Source organism: Micromys minutus (genome assembly GCF_963924665.1).
Source record: "Micromys minutus genome assembly, chromosome: 10".
Lineage (NCBI taxonomy): Eukaryota > Metazoa > Chordata > Mammalia > Rodentia > Muridae > Micromys > Micromys minutus.
In genome coordinates, this window is record NC_137979.1 from 55290961 (window position 1) to 55310515 (window position 19555).

Below are 19555 nucleotides of genomic sequence, written 5' to 3' on the forward strand. Positions count from 1 at the left end.
GCCATTGAACTGTTCACACCTGTTCACACCTGTTCACACCTCAGTGTCTCCCTCTGCTGCAAGATGGGAACCGCCCTGTCCCAGGGCCATAAGCATCTCACCAGGTTTTACCGGGTGGCTGGCTCAACCAAGGAGCAGAAAAACATCTGTTCAAAGGGAACAGAAAAGCAAATGACTGATCTGCTAAGTCCCTGGGGACCAGCTATGTGGCATTTTGTATCTGTGTGTGCCACTGCCCTAAAGCCTTCTGTGTTTTCCTTCTAGAAACCCCGACAGGGACTGTTATACGGACGTGGCCCTTCCTCTCTATGAAAATCTGAACATCGTTGAGCAGCCAGTGAACCTGAGCAGCCTTGCACAGAAGTATGCAGAAAAGGCAGTGGAGTTTATTGAGCAGGCAAGGTAAAGAGCACAGGGTCCCATCCCTATCCCTTTTTCCACACTAACCAAGTCCTCCTGACCTGACAGGGCTGAGGCAGAGTTTTGTGATTTATCAGGTATTCATGCATGTCTCCTGCATGCTAGTAACCTTGGAAAGTGGTCCTAACAGACTCTCTGGTCCTGGGGTAGAAATTCCTCAAGTATGTTCTTGGCCTTCCTGAGGCCTCAGACTATCCTGTGTGGGTTAGCACCATGGTCGTGAGCGTTTTTCCCCTTCTCCTACTAGAGTGTAAATTCCTTGAGGGATATGGCTGCTCACTGCATTCTGGGTACTCAGGGTAGTTGTTAGCAGGGTGTATGAGTTCCTTGTTGCTGCTGTAACAAATGACCACCAAAGTGGTGGCCAAAATCAACAGTCACCATAGTAAGGAGTTTTCCTCAGATCCGGATGCTAGATGTCTGAAGCCAGCCTCAAAGGGCTAGAATCAAAGTGTGAGCAGGACTCTCCAGAAATAATTGGTTTTTTTTTTGTTTCCTTTAGCTTCTGATAGCTGCTGCTTTGCCTTTATTTATGACCACATCATTCTGATCTCTTACTTCTATTGATCCCTTACAGAATCAAATACCCTTGCCCCTCCCCTTTTTAGAGAACAGCTCATAGCCCAGACTTTGCAACTCCTGATCTCCCAAGTGTTGAAATGTGCCACCACACCTAGGCTTCTTTTAAGGACACTAGTTGTTGGGATTCTGTAAACCCCACCCCTCAGTTACCTAGCAACAGCCAGGTATGCTCTGCCCCAGTGACCTGACACTATAAAAGGGGCTGCTTGCCCCCTCCTCTCTCTTGCTCTCTAGTGCTCTTGCAGCCTTGCTCTCCCCCTCTTTCCCCCTCTTCCTCTTCCCTTCCCCCTTCTCCCCCCCTCTCTCCCCCCCCCCCATCTCTCTCTCTCCTCTATTACCCTCTTAACTCCCCCATGACTTGAAGAAACTCTATTCTGTACTATACAGGGTGTGTCTGGTCTCTCAGGGGGAAGGGATTCCCAACATAAGTCTCCCAGAAACATCTTCCTTGCCTCCAGGCCTTGCCACACCCCCATGGGTCATATCTTTCTCATTCTCTTCATATTTTTCCTAACATTGGTGCTGAAACCTGGGACATCATCTTTTAACAACATTGGTGCCTTATGACTTTTAACAACACTAGTAATTAATAGTGAACCAGGAAGTAGACAGGGTGACATGGTCCAGCACTTTGGGGGCAGAGTTCACAGACAGCCGATGGTCAACCAAGAATACTGAAGAAGATGATCTCATTTCAAGATCTTTAACATGATTATACCTGTAAACTGCCTTTGCCATGGAAGGGAAAGTCCCCCAATTCCAGGGATCAGATGTCAGCTATGTTTGAGGGTTGTTATCTAGTCTCCCACACAGGGTTTCAAATATGCACATCTGCAGGACCCACAAAGCAGGGATGAAGAGATAGTCGAGTGGTTAAAAGCAGTGGCTGCCCTTCCAGAGGGTCCAGGTATAGTTCCTGGCACCCCCTAGTTCACAATCATCTCTGACTCTAGTTCCAGGAGATCTGATTCTTCTGCTCTCCAAAAGCACTGCACACATGTGGCACATGGATATACACACAGGCAGAATACACATTCACATAATATAGAATTTAAAGAAAACACTTAGAAAGCAGGCCCCATCTATAGTGAGCAGCTGCTACTTACCTGGGGCCATTGATGGTGGGTGAGCCTGGCATGCAAGCCTGAGGTATCAGATATTTCCAGTTTTGGGGAGAGGACAGGAAACAGTCTTTAAATATTAGAAACCACTAATTAAAAAAAAAAGAGGGCTGGGGAGATGGCTTAGTGGTTAAGAGCACTGGCTGCTCTTCCAGAGGACCAGGCTTCAATCTCAGCACCCACCTGGCAGCTCACAACTGTCTGTAACTCCAGAGGATCTGACACTGTCATACAGATAGACATTGCAGCAGAGAACCAATTCACATGAAATAAAAGTAAGTCATTAAATACTACTGCTGCTACTATTAATACTACTAGTAGTAAGAGATAGCTCAGTGGATAAGGCATTTGCTGCTAAGCCTGACAACATGAGCTGAATCCCCAGGGATTCAAGAACACAAACGCTGAAGGTGACAACAGAATCCACCTCACTTTGCCGCTGTTGTACGTCCTTGTCCTGTCCTGGCAGCTAGAAGTGCATTGATTTTATCTTTCTCCTCGATCTTAAGGAGAGTGGAACAATTCTCCTAGGTCCACAGCCATAACTCAAGTACAAAATGTGGTGTGTGGCTGCCCGCCCACGCTGAGTTAAAATGGCTTCTTCATCTCTGCAGAGCTGAGCAGACCAATTCCTGACTGTGTAGGATCCTACAGCCGTTGCTCAGCCATGTTGGACTTTTCTAGAGATACCATCAAGGAGGGTAGATGTGTCAGGTGAGGTAGACTCAGTTGTCTGTGTGCGCTCTGTAGAACATACCCCACTACTTCAAATCTCAGAGCAACATCCCAGGATGTTAGAGGTGGCGTCTGAACAATTCCCCAGACTTTCCAGAGAAACACTGCCCGTGGTTTTTCTCAGGTTGCTGATAGAGATGGAGCAAAGCTTTTTCTGATCTGGAAGGCTGAGCACCATCCAGCTCCCAGCAGCTTTGCCATGGCTCTAGTTTTCTTTGCCCTGTGACAAGCAGATGCTTCATAGTTGGGAGGGCAGTTTTGTTGTTTCTGAGTCTCAGCCTTCTAAGCGGGAGGGGTGACAGCTGGCTAGGGCTGGGGACTGCTTAATGCATACTCCGCAGGGTTGTTAGAGCCCAGGCATCCATCAGTTAAGGAATGCATTGAAAGACAAATCAACTGATAATCTCTTTGTATCAAAGAAAAAAAAATGAATCTTTCCCTAGTTAAAGTAATGAGTCACTGGCTCTTAAACTTCACAGAAGGCAGTCATAGGGCATATAGGTTTCTTTAAGATTTGATCTGCCAATTTATCCATGACTTTCCTCACTGTAGCAGAAAAGTCCCCTGGACCTGCCCACATCTGTGCTGGCCAGTTTTATGTCAACTTGACACCAGCTAAAGTTTCCCAGAAGAGGAAACCTCAGTGAAAAAACATTCTCCTTAAGATTTGGCTGAAGGCAAGCCTTAAGGGGGTATTTTCTTAATTCATTATTGAGGGGGGAGGGTCCAGCCCATTGTGGGCGGTGCCATCCCTGGGCTGGTGGTCCTGGGTTCTATAAGAAAGCACCCTGAGCAAGCCAGTAAGCTGCACTTACTTCTTCATGGTCTCTGCATCAGCTCCTGCCTGCTGGTTCCTGCCCTGCTTGAAGTCCTGTCTTAACTTCCTCCAGTGATGAATAATGATGTGGAAGTGTAAGCCAAAAAAGAAAAACAAAAAACAAACAAACAAAAACAAAAAAAAAACACCCCTTTTATCCCCAACTTGCTTTTGGTCATGGTGTTTCATCACAACAACAGTAACTAAGACAACTATCTACCTTCCTCTTGGATATGTTTGTCAAAACTACCAGACCATGTGTATGTGTTCAAAGCCAGAGTCTTCTGGGAAATCTGGTATGCGGTCAATACTCAGGATGTTGTGACTGTATTCCTCTGTCCCTTACACTTCTCATGTTGACACCCAAGCCCTTAGTCAGAGAAGACCTGTTCAACTTTATGTTACAACTTGTCATTTACAAAGTGCACAATCAAGTTATGAGAGAGAGAGAGAGAGAGAGAGAGAGAGAGAGAGAGAGAGAGTGGTAGGGGATATGGTAGCCCATGCCTGTGACCTCAGCATTCTGTTCATGGGGCAAATGAAGGAGGAGCTTAAATTCAAGGTAGCTGGGGCTTCATAACAGATACATGGACATGAACACACACACACACACACACACACACACACACACACACACGCACACACAACTCTTTTCAGGAAGTTTATATTCAGTAGCATTCATAGATGGCATGTGTGCACGTGGCCTAAGGGGGTGAGGTTTGGACACACCTTCTCCTAGTGGGATATTATTAAGACACGGAAACCTTTTGAAGGTGTTTAGGTCTAGGTGGGGTTGGAGGATGGAGCCCCTGTGATTGGATTAGTGTTCTTATCAAGTAAGGATAAGACCAGTTTATCTCTCTGTTGTGGGTGAAAGGAAGAAGGTAGAGACTAAGGATGGAGACACTGAAATTCCCAGGTTTGCTCCAATTCACCCAGGCTGGGGTATTTTTGTCCAAGAAGCCTGGGCTAAGATGTATGCATCATTCAGAACAGGGTCCTGACGGCATGTAGACCAAAAGGAGATCTTCAAGAGCTGGAGTCTAGTGATTTTTTTGTTTGTTTTGGGTTTTTTTATTTGTTTGTTTGTTTTGCTCTTTTCCTTGATTTGCTATTATAGAATGTGGTGCTCTGAGCAAATTAACTACTACCTTCATTGGGAGAAAATGGGTCTTCAAAGGGAATCTGGAACCTTGGTCTGTTAGTGCTGGGTGGCATCTGGGCTTTGCTCTAGGCAGACTTTGAGTTTAAATCCAGGCTGTTTATTACCAGTGGCATAACCTGAAGGAAGTTCTTAAATCCCTCTAGGTTTCTGAGTTTTGCCTGAAAGTAGAACCTGGGGCTATCCTAAGGATGGACTTAGACACCAGTCCTGTGTAGTAATAGCTCATACTAGGACAGAATACTAGCCACTCTTGTGGCACATTACTTTTCTAATCAGCTAGCCACACAATTTTCATATTTTCTTAGAACTAGATGAATGAATTATCTATGAATCTATGGGCCAGTCCCATGGTAAGGTGGTGGTGGAGTTTCTCTGAGGTTGGGAAGGACAGCCAAGGCCCTGGACAGAACCAGACTCCTCCAGAGGTTCTGAGTTTTCCCATTTCTTCCAGCACCAGTGGAAGACCCTTCCTGCTCTATGTGGGCCTGGCCCACATGCATGTACCTCTGTCTGTAACTTCATCACTGGCAAACCCACAGAGCCAAAGGCGGTACCGTGCAAGTCTCCAGGAGATGGACAGTCTGGTAGGGCAGATCAAGGACAAAGTTGACCATGTGGCAAAAGAAAACACACTCCTCTGGTTTACAGGTAAGGTAAAAACATGGCTGGGATCTAAAATATAGCCACACAGGGGACTATGAAAAGCAGTGCCCGATCATTTGACATCTTTAACAGGGAAGGGGCTCACTGTGAACTTGGGGCCCTGATGACATTCATTTGCCTGAACACTGAGCAGGTTGTGTGCAAGACCGAATCACAGGAAAGGTTTGTGCTGACAGAGCACATACTTTGCTGGCCCCACAGATGTTGACTAGGACCCTCCAACTATTTGCTCTTCTTGATAAAGAGTGTCTTTGTCGTTGTGAACTTGTGTAGTTCTTTACTATCTCCACCAATAATGGTGGTTGCTACTGGTCATATCTGTAGTCAGGTGGCCCCAGAAGAACTGAATTAATGATCCTTTTAAAGGGCTTGCATGTAGCTGGGTATGGTTGTGCATAACCCTTTTTAGAATTCTAGCACTTCAGAGCCTAAGGCATAATTTCCAGTTCAAGGCCACGGTGGGCAGTGTAGTAAATTCGAGGCTACTCTGGGCTATATATAGCAAGACTCTGTCTCAGAAAAATTCAAAAGTGTGTGTGTGTGTGTGTGTGGGTGGGTGGGTGGGTGTTGGGTGTTGGTGGGGGGCATTTTGTAGATACTTTATGTCTCTGGTTTTCATGTTGAAGAGTGGTAGCTACTTTGGATTAAGTTGAAACCTAGTGTTGAATATATGGTCCTGGGAGAGTTGAATCTACCCCACTGATACTGTGAGGTTGAAAGACGTTGGGTTGGATCTAGGTGTATCAAGATGCTCAGTGAACAGTTGCTGGGCTGAGGCTAATGGCAGTAATGAACCGCTAAAACCAGGTGAGTGAGAAATGAGAGCAGAGGTCAGGGATGGAGCTCACTGGGTCAGGGCAAGCCCCCTTTAACTCTGAGAGCATAATAGAGATGCCTCACTGACAGGGTATTAGCTGAGTGGGGGTATGCAAGCCCAGAACTTGGGAAGCAAAGGAAGGGAGCCCATGGATCCACCATGCCTTGACATCCATGTTTCCAAGGAACACATTACATGTAGGGAATCATGGTTGTCTTCCTGTCTGAGGCCTGCTATGCACAGGGTTATAACCAGAGAGGGGGCCAGAAGAGGTGTCTTTCAGAGACCTACTGACCATCTCCTGTTTCTTTTTCTGGTTTCCAGGAGACAATGGCCCATGGGCTCAGAAGTGTGAGCTGGCAGGCAGCATGGGGCCCTTCTTCGGACTGTGGCAGACCCATCAAGGTATCAGAGAACCTCAATCAGCGTGGTTAGATCCCACTTGGGAGGCTGAGTGCTGGCTGTATATGGGATTTTGTCTGGGAGAACAGCTGCCCTGCTTGTGTCCTGGCTTTCAGGACACTGTTGTGAAGGAGGGACATAGTGGCTCACGGGCCACCAACTCTTGGAGAAGAAACAAGCTGGCACAAGGGAGAATGTGTGTATTCAGTATACTCTTTCTGTCCTTTCTGCTTTCCCCTCAAAGGATCAGACTTTGTCCTGAAAACCCATCCATAAACCTTCCAGCCCATACGCTTTGCCTTAATTCATTTGGCTTCCTGCATTTTCTTTCTCTTCCCCCTCACTTCTCTTCCCCAAGCCTCTCCATTCAACCGTTCACATTAGCCATTCAAGAAATACTTAGAGCCCGGTTTCATAAGGTCAGGATTTGGTATTGCTGCCATTTTTTTTTGGGGGGGAGGGTCAGGGTCTCAATATGTGGCCTTGGCTAGCCTAGGACTTACTATGTGGATCAGGCTCCCTCAAATTCACAGAGTTCCTCCCGCACCTGCCTCTGGAGTGCTGGGGTTAATTGTGTTTGCTACCATGCCCAGAGCCCCGTCTCTAAATCTTATAACAATGGAAGGTAACACCAGAGGCTTCTCTTACAGATGAAAAGAGAATCCCAAAGAAATGGAGCCACTTGTCCGAGGTCACATAGTTGATGAAAAGATGCTAGTTTTGCCTCTGTATTTAAAATTGGTGCTGTCTTCACAACCCCGCAGTCTCTTATGGCTGTTACTGGTTCCGGGTAAACATACTTGATATTGAAACTCAGCTCCCATCTGCTCTGGAAATGCTTCCAACAAGGAAGGACCTTACCTTCTGAGGGAGCAGCCACACTGGGGACAATCTGGGGTGTGGAGAAAAGTTCCATATACCTCTTGATGCACAGACTTCTCCTGAAAGTTTGTTTGAGGGACCTCATTAGCTAAGGGCACAGTATCTGTACGCGATGCATGTTGCAGTATGTTGGAGAATTAGCTGGACAGTTCAACTACTCAGCGAGGGGAGTGCCTAAAGGAGTTATATTCATCTAGAGGAACCACCAAAGAAACAGTAAGCAGATGGACCTTGACTGGCTTGGAAGTACTTACATTAAATATTTTTTTTACAGTGATTGGGAGAAACTATAAAAATAACATGCAAAACATAGACATGTGCTTTGTGTAACCACTTTGTGCAAACTCTAGCCTTATTAGGTAAAAGTAAGCTTCAGAAAAATCTAGAACGAGGTCTCACAACTACAGGAAATCAGTAGTGGTTGCTTCTGGGTTTAAGATGGAGCTTACATGGAATTCGTAATCCTCCCTTCTGGTGATGAACTGTTACTGTTTCATAAAAAAGGAAACAAAGAAGGATTGGAGGTGTAGCCCGGGGTTAGAGTGCTTGCTCAGCAATGGGAGTTTCCATACAGCGCTGAAAAATGGACAGTAAAGCTGAGTTGGTATGAAAGTGGAATGGGCTATACTCGGTCTCTAAAGTGCTTGCCCAGTGTGTAGCTCTATCAGTAGGGTGCTTGTCTAGCATGAGCTCAGTGAGTAGGGTGCTTGCCTAGCATGAGCTCAGTGAGTAGGGTGCTTGCCTAGCATGAGCTCAGTCTTTTGTTCAATCTCCAGCATCACATAAACCAAGTGTGGTGGTGCCTGTGTCTGTGATCTCAGTACCCAGAAGGTGGGGACAGGAAGAACAGAAGGTCCTGGTCACCCTTGACCCTATAGTAAGTTCTAGGCCAGCTGGGATATGTGTGCGGCATTGTCTCAAAACAGCAATAAAAACAACACAAGCCCAGTTCTGACCTTCTTTCCTTGCCTGAGCATTTGCTTAGCACCTCCTGTTTCCTGTTCCTCCTACTTATTGAGCATCTGTTGTATACCAGCAGCAGTACTTTCTCCCATGGCTACAAAGACTAACAGAACCTCAGACCTGAAGGAACCCAGGCCTATGATAGCGCCCCTCAGGCTGTGTTGAGTAGACGCAGCACCATCCTATGGGGCTCTTGCTAAAATGGAATTTCAGCCTAAGAGGTCATCCTCGGATGATGGCAGTTTTGCATTTCTGTGGACATGCTGATATCACTGGCCACTTTGAGAACCACCAGCCCAGAGCACTGTTGTCTACGGCACCTGAACCTATAATTTATATCTCAGGACCTGTGGCTTCCGAGTTGGGCATAGTGGTACAGTGCTTGCAATCTTAGCACGCAGGACACTGAGGCAGAGGGATTTCCAGCAGTTGGAGATCAGCCTGGGCTCCATGGTGAGTTCAAAGTCAGCCTGAGATCTGTGAGAAGATCTCAAAGAGCCAAACAAGCAACGGGAACAATAACCACGGTGTCTAAGAAACAAAGTTGGTTATGTGTGTGTGTGGGGGGGAGTATGTGCCCTGTGTGTATGCTCATGTGTGTGTTTGTTTATGTGTGTGTATATGTGTATGTGTGTGTGTGGGTATGTGCCCTGTGTGAATGCTCATGTGTGTGTGTGTGTGTGTGTGTGTATGTGTGTGTATCTGTGTGTCTGGGTATATGCCCATGCTCGCACCTGTGTGTGGGGAGTGTGTGCTCACTTACATGTGTATGCTCATGTGTGTGTGTCTACTATGAGCTACCTTGAAGTCAAGCTCCTCCTGCATTCGCCGCACGAACTCTGAGATCATAGGCATGTGCTGCCGTATCCAATGACTTTGAACTGACTTTTCGAAGCTGAGCGTTATTCACGAGGGAAGCAGAATCGGGATCTTCATCATTTGAAGGATGCCAGACCCAGGAAAGAACTTGAAACCTATATTCCTACTCACTTTCCGGTAGGAAATGGGGGCTGAGGTCTGCTCCAGGCCAGCTGGTGATGGGAGAGGGTCAAGTGATCTGGGTTCATTCCACAGCCCATGTGACTGTGGTTGCTCCTACCTTTCAAAACCTGACCATTGCTTCACTGTCTGGAAAATCTCGTGTTGTTTCTTTGAGCTACATGGTTGTCAAGGAAAACATCATTAGTCCCCCACCCCCTTAATCATTCTAAAGCAGTAGGGGGGGCATTGGAGAGATAAAGAGGTCTATTGGCTTGGGAGCTTCACTTGGGCTTGAACCTTAACTATGTAATAGGAATGGCAAATTTTGTTCTTCCATGTTGGGAGATGACAGACCCTTTTCACTAAGTGAATAGAATCAGGTAGAGGCTTTGCACAGGCACCCAGTGTGGTGTGTGGGACTTCTGCCAGGAACTCCCTGAGACTCCCTTTCTTCTTTTATAGCTGGGCAGACTGTCCCCAGACCTTGTCCCAGGAAACTGCTCAGAGCTGGGGTCAGCTACCTGCTTGTTACACTGTTTTGGGCAAGGCTTTCTGACAAATTCCATGACTTGTGATATCTGTGGGCACAACACTTGAACTGGTGAGGGTGTCAGAGCTGGGTGTCACCCCCGTGTTTTCAAAGCTCTCAAAGTAAATCTTGCCTGGAAAAATATGTCGAGCACCTCTCCACACACCGAGCTCTATTCAGCTTTCTGAGTGATTCCAAGCCTCCTTTTTTTCCTCACCGCCTGGAACGCTGCTGTGGACTGACTCTGGAAAGCCTTGTGGAAGCCATCCTGCAGCTGGAACGGAGCCGTGAATGAAGAACTGGGTTCCTCTGGACCACCTGCTCCTCCTGACTTAGGTTTCTGTCCTAGGAAGCCCCACCACCCCCGCCGTGAGGTCAGTCTCAAGAGCCCACAAAAGGGAAGACAATGTTTTCGCAACCAAGTAGGACAAACAGTCCTGAGAGCCTTGCTTCTCTCTCCCTCAGGCCAGCTTGCTGCGTCAGACCACGCGCTACCTTCCCTGTTTCCAGGGCCCCCCTCCTCATCTTTCCTTTCCTTCTTGGCTGGTCCGTCCAGCTCAGCTGATGCGATGAGGCAGCGTCTCCTGGAGTCATCTTTTCACCCTGTGCTAGAGTAAGGATGCTCTTACTTGGCAGGGTTCCTGCCATCTTGGGATGAGGAGAAACTGAACAGGGTGTGTATGAGAGAGAGAGAGAGTTGCAGGAGAGAGAAAGAGAGAGAGAGGGAGAGGGAGAGACAGAAAGAGACAGAGACAGAGAGAGACACAGAGAGAATGTGCATGAGAGGGTATCTCATACATGTGTATCACACATCACAGGCTGCAAATCAAGCTGACCTTCCCCCAAGGAAAGAGAACCTGTCTGTCCCCAGGTTCCAGTCACCTGCCTGTGCAGGAAATCTGACTCCTAGCCTGTCACACAGAACCTGGTTTATAGCAGGACCAGAATCTATACCTTGTCTCCCCGCCCCATCTAACTGCTCCTCTGTCTGGAAAAATCTTCCTTTGTTTTATTTGAAGAGCAGAAGTGTTCCTTCCCCTCCCTTGGTGATGAGAAAACAATGAACTTGGCATCATCTGTACTTCTAAGAGTCCTTGCTTGTCTGTAATCTGACCCTATCGGGCTGTTGCATAAACCTTCCCATGGGGACGCAGATCTCTTGGCATCCCGGGCCTCCCTTCCAGTTGTGGGATTAAAGAGAAAGTGGAGAAAGATCAGAGATACTGCAAACAAGTTGATAGAGTTGGCCAAGAACTGTTAGCTGATGGGTCTAGCTAGGGTACGGGTCAATGGTAAGAACTCTGTGGAAGTTGAAGTCTGTCTTTTTCTAGCCTTTGGTCACTGACTTGTAACGTTCCAGCCACCAGACTTAGGGCCGCCTCAGCCCAGCCGTAGGTCTGGGTCCCACTGGAGGCTGGCTTCTCTGAGCTTTTAGGAAGCGAGTATTCTATGGCTATCCTTGCCAAGGATATGTATTTCTATTTAGGAAGGAAACGTGCTTCCATGGAAGGTTATTATCTAGGATGACCTTCCGTGGGCTTCTCCAGAAGCCACTCATGGAGATGCCAGTGTGGGACAAGGAAGTCAGATAAATGGCTACATGTTCACACCTGTCAGCTTGCAGACAGAGATCTGGCACACTGGTCCTGTCCGTGAGGCTCAAAATTATTTAAGGAGAGTATCAGACATGTCGGCTGCTCAGAAGACAGCTGTATGAGTGTTCTAGCTGCCGGGCAGGCCTCCCTCCCCACCTTCTGACACTGGGTATCACCTTCTCATCCCTGGGTATCTTGAGTTTTCCTGTTGCCCATATCTGTGGCCAGTACCATGTGAAAGTACCTCGCTATGAGCTTTATATTCGTGATCTAACATAACTGTTCCCACAGCCATGTGAAATAAATTTAGTCATCTCCCACGGCTAAGAGACGGGGATTGAGGGAGGTTATGAATTCTGCCAAGGCTATCTGATTAAAGGAGAGGCCCTGAGTCAGGACTCAGATCAGCCAAGTTCTAAAGGTGCCCCTCGGAGCACCCTGTCCACACACCTTGGAATCTGGTTCTTAGGCCATGGCTGCTGTTCTAATAATCACCTAGAATCAGGTTCTTCTGCCTTTCATAATTGCGGGTCAGTCAGGGTTTCTGGGGGAGGGGGGAGAACCCAGAAACCTGAATGTTTGAAAAAAACACGTTTTTGTTGTGTGTGTGTGTGTGTGTGTGTGTGTGTGTGTGTGTGAAAGAGAGAGAGAGAGAGAGAGAGAGAGAGAGATGGACAGACAGACAGACAGCACATGAGCCTGTACTACCATGGTACCCAGGTGGATGTCAGAAGATAACTTACAGGAGTCAGTTCTCTCTCCTTTCTCCATCCAGATCCTGGGGATGGAACCTCAGCTGATTAGGCTTAGCCACAAGCTCCTTAGCCACTGAATAGCACTCTAGCCTCTGTATTAAAATAAAAAAAAATCTTTTTTGAACGGACACAGCCCATGTATGGAAGTCAGAAGACGACCTTCAGGAGTCCTAGGGGTAGAACTCAGGTTGTCAGTGTTCTAGGCAAGCAGCCCTAACCACTGAGCCTTCTCGCCGGTTCAAAAGTCCATATTTTACACGAGCTCTTGTCTGGCCAAGCTCCTGTATGAAGAGATGGCCACACCTCTCTCACTGAGATGCTTGCTTTTCTGACTCAGTGAGACACGGTAGTTGGACCCTTTCCGGGAAAGGCTGCTTGCTATTCGAGAAAGGCGTAGGCAGCAGGGAGCCGTGGTCGGCTTGCCCCTGCCGTGATACATTGCGGAATGGCACTTTGCTTCTGAAGCCAGGAAGGGAAGAACAAGTGAGCAACTTTATGAATCATGGTTCTGTTTATGTTTTGGTTGCTGAGGCTAAATATTTATTGCTTTAAGTAAGAGGTTCTGCTTTAATTAGAGTCATAACTAACCACAAGTGCATTGGAATACAGTGTCACGGCCATCGACAAGCATCTCTGGACAGAAAGCCAAATACAGCTCACACTTTTAATGTACCAGAGCCATGGATCAAAGTGCTAACGCTTATCTAAATTAACAAAGAGCTTTCCAAGTCAAAAAGTGCACAGAAGTTTATAAGCCGTGGACGCAGATGTTTTCCTGCCATGACTAATGAAGTCATGGTTACAGTGCTATGGCGTAAGGGATAAAGGTGTGGTCCATTTAAAGCCTGTGGTTGAGGAGTACACAAGGCTGGGGAGATAACTCAGTAAAAATGCATGAGGACCCGAGTTATCCCTAGGTAACCCAGGTTAAAATGCTTCACGTGATGGTTCGTGCTTACAACCCCAGGGCTGAGGAGGCAGAGGCAAAAGCGGCTCTCTGGAGCGTGTTGCCCAGCCTTACATCCTAACAACTGAGTTCTGGGTCAAGTGGGAGAACGTTTCTCAGAAAATAAGATCAACAGTCCCTGAAGAAGGTGCCCAAGGTAGGCTTCTAGCTGCTGTTCACCTCTCAAAGGCTTTATGCTTGAGCCAAGGAGGAGGCAAAGGGAAGTCAGCTGACCTGGGTCTTTTAATCTGATGGGCTGGCTGATGTGTGGTTAAAACACAGGCCGATCTGGGACAAGTGGAGGTCTTCAGCCATTCTCTCCCACCATTGCTGTGCTTGGCAAATGGCTCCTGGGCACGTGTGTTGGGTGGGGCTTGAGATCCAGACCTGAATGCGGGAATTAGACAGACAGCTTTCTTCATGGAATGGCAGGGAAGTGTGAGGTTTTGAGTCACTGCGGAGTACCAAGGCATTTGGGCTGGAGGAGCAGGTGGTAGGGGCTGGTGCAGAATGTAGAGCAGGGGTTAGACTTTGACCTTTGCCCCCTCTTCCACACGGTCAAGCCAGCTGACCGGTCACAGAACGCCTGCCACGGTGGCCCTGTCCTGAAACCCACAGTAGAGAAGGAAAGATACCCCATAGAGTAGAGGTTTCATGAGGCTGAGGATAAGCCTGAACAGTGACCACACGATTCCATTGGGTAAGGAGGGTGAAGTCTCAGGTGGGGGGTTTCCTCTCTTCCTGACCCCCTCAGAATCTTAGGCCAATAAAACCTCAGCACTTGGTCTCTTGTGCTTCCGCCATGGCTCCAAAGTCTTGACTTCCTGACAATTCCCGGGTCCCCAGAGTGATCAGGAAGCAGCCCAGGTCTTACTGATCAGCGGATGTGAACGGTGAGAAATGAGTTGGTCATAGGTCAGGTTTACTGACAGGCTAGTTAATTAATTAATTAACTAATTTTTGAGGCAGTATTTCACTCTGTAGCCCAATCTGGCCTAGAATCCACCATATATCCCAGGCTGACATTGAACTAGAAGTGATCCTCCTGTCTCAGATTCCCGAATACTAGTCTTACAGGCATGAGCCATTGTACCTGGGAGACTTTTCTCCCTTATTTGGAAATTAAGTGATCTGAATGGGAGAAGGCAGCTTAGCTTCTCTGGATCACACAAGAAAGAAAAAAAAAAAAAAAAACAAACGGAAACCAAACAGGCGACCTCTGGCCTCCACACCCACACTTATTTACATCCTCACATGTATGTATACCTACATATGAACAGTAACATACAAAAGAGCACATAGGCTACATTTGGCTTTGAAGGGCATTGTGTCTGTTCCCCGTTCTAACCTGGGAAATCAGTCCTGTCCAAGTTACATTCCTGGAACAGCCAATCGCAGTCTCTAGGAGAAAGGCTTTACCGTGGTGTATTTAAAGAAGTGATCCTGGGCTGGAGAGATGGCTCAGTGGTTAAGAGCACTGACTGCTCTTTCAGAGGTCCCGAGTTCAATTCCCAGCAACCACATGGTGGCTCACAACCATCTGTCATGGGATCTGATGCCCTCTTCTGGTGTGTCTGAAGATAGCGACAGCGTGCTCATATAAAATAAATAAATAAATCTTTAAAAAAAAAAACTTAAAAAAAAAAAAAAAAAAAAAGAAGTGATCCTGACATGTATTTGGGATGTGAAATGCCATGCTAGAAGATCTCACCATTAGGCATCCTGGCTGTGTAGTTTGATCTGGATTTACTAGCTATTTAAAGCCAGGGCTGGTGGCACATTCCTGCTATTCCAGCTATTCTGGTAGCTGAGGCAGGAGATTTGACAATTTGAGAGTAGCCTAGTCAACTTAGCGAGACCTCGTTTCAAAACTAAAAATTTTAAAAAAGGGCCAGGGCAGCAGATACAACGTAGACTCGGGGTGAGAGCATTTTCCTAGCACAGGAAAGGCCCAAGTTCATACCTAGAGGCGTCTGTTCTATAGGGTCAGTTACTCTGGACTGTCCTTCTCAGCACAGATAAACCAAAGGAAATTGGTTGGATAAGCACACATGGCTGATCATGGCACCTCACCACTGGGAAGGCCTATGGAAGATATCGGGGAGACGTTTCTTTCTGAGTCCTAGCAGGGCTGGTGAGAAGCTGGGGTTTGGAGCAGAGCAACCTGTACTTGTGTGTGTGTGTGTGTGTGTGTGTGTGTGTGTTCGCGAACATGCACACATGCGTGTGTGTGACAGGTTATCAATATTTGGTGATTGCTTGGCCACACTCAGGACTCAAGCTTAATGTCTTTGGCATACAAGGACTGTGGGACAGGGGTCATTTGGATAGCTGGAATAAATAATCATGTGTTTCTGTTAAAAATTAGAACCTTAGGTGCAGCTGGATTAGCTGACCAGCCTCACCCACGTGGTCACGTTGAGGGGCCTCTACCGGCCAACAACCTTTTCTTCGTCAGTGGCTGGACTTTCTTTGATGTTGACAAAAACATTTGCTGCCAGCACAGTTCCTTCTAAACCCGCCACCATGCTTGCCGTCTGACCCTCTGCTGAGAGATGGCAAGCTCGGTGAGGCTGCTTCCACTGAGAAACCCCTGTGGAAGGCCAGTCATCTGCAGAGAGGCTGCCCAAAGTGTCACTATGAACAGGTGTCCCTTTGCCTGTCACAGGGCTGAGCTGCAGCCCCTGCTTTCGAGTTAGAGGTAATTATTTACTTCTTGAACCCAAAGCCTTGACTTTGCCTTAACATCTGGCCTCAAAGGTTAAGCAGGGCCCTTTGAAAGCCAAGCATCAGGAGCTGTAAATTAAAGGGCCCCATATTTCCACCCACTCATACCAAAAGTATCCATGCAGGTGTCCATCCCAGGGCTGGAAAGACCCACAGATTTCCCAGATGTGTCTGTGTGGGTACTCATTGCCATTTGACCTTACCATGAAGCACGCTGGGTATACTGAACCCACGTGGAAACTCGTTTTATGCTCCCACACCGGTCCGGATTTCCTATTCTGCAGGCATGAATTATCAGAGCTGTCTTATGCGTTTTCTTGGAAGAAAAAGCACACATTTGAGAAATACTAGATTAGATCAAAGACCTTTTCAGTCCACAGTGACTGGATTCAGCTGGTTTCTTGAACCTAACATACTTAGATGTAAACAGTCCATAGGGTGGGGGCTGCTTTGTTTTCAGTTTCTTACGTCAGCTCCATAGATCAACTCTCTGGAGCTCCTTATGTCTTAGTCCCAGGAATTTGGAGCCTTTCCAGGTTGGTGTACAGAGCCAGGGACATCAAAGGTTCTTTTTGTGGCATCGAGAATACAGAGGGAGGAAGCCTTCACCCTGGTCATCGCAACTCCCCACCCATGATTGCTTTTACTATTTACACCAGCCAAACTTGGGGAAGTCTCATGACCACAGTGTGTGTGAGCCACATACAGCACTTGTCTTGGAAGAACTTCTTACACGCGAACCTTGTGGAATCCCTGGCCTCTGGCTCAACCAGGGATGAGGGTGGGGTGTGGGTGTGTGGGAGTGGCGGAGCCCGTCATGGTTAATTCAATGCAACATGTGTATTCAGGATGTTTTCATAAAACATGACCTCATCTCTTCCAGCCCACGGGCCGTCATTATATTGGTGGTCACTTTTGACTTGGCTACAAAAATAATGCCTCTCATCACTAACGTTCATAGATTGCACATGGGATATTCTTACCTCCCGCCAAGAGGCGAGCACTCAGAGCCACACAGATAACTAACTGTCTCATCGGAACAACTCATTGACTCAAGGAAAAACAAAGCAAAACAAAACACGTCTGCACAAGACCAGCCAGTCACTGGGTGGATTAAACAGCTGGGGAGAATCCCTCTTTCAAAGAATTGTAGTTTTTATTTATTATCGAGTACTGTGATTGAGTGTTGTTGGTCTCATGCATGCTAGGTAGGTGTGGACAGTTTGTGGGGATCTGTTCTCTCTGTTTCTCTGTCTGTCTGTCTCTGTCTCTGTCTGTCTGTCTGTCTGTCTGTCTGTCTTTCTCTCTCTCTCTCTCTCTCTCTCTCTCTCTCTCCATCCTAATCAGACACAATCAACTGGAAGGCAAATTCATTTATTCGACAAAGGTCCCTTAAGCACCTGGGACATCTTGAGTCTCACAGTGCAGGAACACACAAGAATCAGGAAAGACAGCATGGTTTAGAGTGGGGGATGTCGTACAAGGATCTGATAAATTAACAGTGGACTCTGTTTATCTGCGTTAAGTCCAGTAAACTCAAAGGATGAACTGAGAGCTGTTAGCTGTTTGTTGGGGACAAATACCTGGACACTAAAATAATTGATTTTTTTTCTGTGTTTTTTTTTTTTGTTTGTTTGTTTGTTTGGGGGTGATTTTTTTTTTTTTTGAGACAAGATTTCTCTGTGTGGGCCTGACCACCCTGAACTCACTCTGTAGACCAGGATAGCCTCAATCTCGGAGATTTGCTTGCCGCTGACTCCTAAGGGATGGCTTCTCAAAGCCACCTGGGACATCTATTCTAATCCTAAGGATGAACAAGTAGAGTTCATGGGAACTTTGCTCTGGCTGCCATCTTGGGCTGCTACTTGGCTTTTTTTTTTTTTTTTTTTTTTTTTTAAGAAAGCCATTTCTTTGTTGAAATTATTGGACATTCCTAGAGAGGGGCTATTTACCCACAAGCGGTCTCTTAGCTGAAAAAGAGACCTTGAGTTACAAATGTTCATGAAACAACCACTTCTTCTCACAGGGGGAAGTCCAGCTAAGCAGACCACCTGGGAAGGTGGGCATCGGGTCCCAGCGCTGGCCTACTGGCCTGGCAGAGTTCCAGCCAATGTCACTAGCACCGCCTTGTTAAGGTAGGAGACCTGCGTGACGTTTAGCTGTGGGATTTAGAGCCAGAACTGATGTGAACACACGGGTAGCTGGAGATCCCAGCAAACTCACTGTTCCTTGGTCACCTGTGTTACTCGGGAATTCTGTATCCTCCCCAGTCCTCATGACAGAGTATGGATTTGCCTACGAAGCAATTCTGTATGGTAAAGTAGGCTGTAAAGGGGCCTCAGCCTTCCCCTGGGGATGATTCTTGAGTAAATCAGGGACCTTGCTAGTCTCTAGCCCTCAGCTGTGGTTCTTTAGTGCATGCTAAAGAGAATAGCAGCCCAAGATGGCAGCCAGAGTGAAGTTCCCATGAACTCTACTTATTCATCTGGGATTAGGATAGATGTCCCAGGTGGCTTTGAAAAGCCTGTGCATCACTAGTGATCAAATGGCCCCAAGAAAGAAGTACCGACACCGGAATGCCTTTGAGGCAGGAAGGAGACAGATGGTCCCAGTGGACTAAGAGGGAAAGAATTAATCTTTAGGTGAGGATGTGGTCCAGCCGTGGGCAGTACAGCCTCCAGCTGTAGCCTCTAGGAACGTGTTTAGGCAGGAACATTATACATGTGACATCTCTCCAATGTATTAATGCAAATAGATAAGGCCAGTTTCTTGGCAGGGAATCTGGCTACAATGGGTCTCTGGGAACATTGCCACAAGAACTGAGGAACACTGACTTATAGCTGGAAAGCCTCACTAAATCATTTTAAAAGTATGTATTTACTTATTTATATATATATATATATATTGTGTGTGTGTGTGTGTGTGTGTGTGTGTAAAGAGAGACCAGAGGTCAACCATGGGTGTATGTGTTCATGTTCAGGTATGTGTGTGTGTGTGTGTGTATGTGTGTATGTGTGTGTGTGTGTGTGTGTGTGTGTGTGTGTGTGTGTTGAGAGAGAGGCCAGCGGTCACCTACTGGTGCCATTCTTTGAAACCACCCTGTGTTTTCTCCTAAGACTTGTATGTGCAGGAGTGCTTTGTCTATACTTACCTGGTACTTGTGGAGGTCAGAAGATGACATCAGATCTCCTGGAACTTGGAGTTGCCTGAGCCATCAGATGGGTGCTAAGAACCAAATGTAGGTCCTCCGTAAGAGTGTTCTTAAACACCAAGATATTCCCCCAGATCACCTCTCTCCTTGAGACAGTTTCATTACCATCAGGGGGATGGCTAATTTGGTTAGGCTCCTGGCCAGCAAATTCCAGGGACGCTTCTGTCTTTGCTTACCTATCACTAAGATTACAATCGCATGCTTCCATGCGCAAACTTTTACATAGGTACTGGGGACTGAACTC

At 47.0% G+C, this 19555-nt stretch overlaps 1 protein-coding gene across 1 annotated transcript in view; it reads left to right on the forward strand.

The window, feature by feature from the left end:
- The window catches only part of ARSG (arylsulfatase G), a 116858-nt gene that overhangs the window by 78318 nt on the left and 18985 nt on the right, over positions 1-19555 (forward strand). The window contains exons 7-10 of the mRNA XM_080924198.1: positions 265-402; positions 5292-5488; positions 6645-6725; positions 18127-18235. Of these exons, the coding sequence (XP_080780324.1) occupies positions 265-402; positions 5292-5488; positions 6645-6725; positions 18127-18235 (525 nt within the window). The remainder of the gene's footprint in view (positions 1-264; positions 403-5291; positions 5489-6644; positions 6726-18126; positions 18236-19555) is intronic.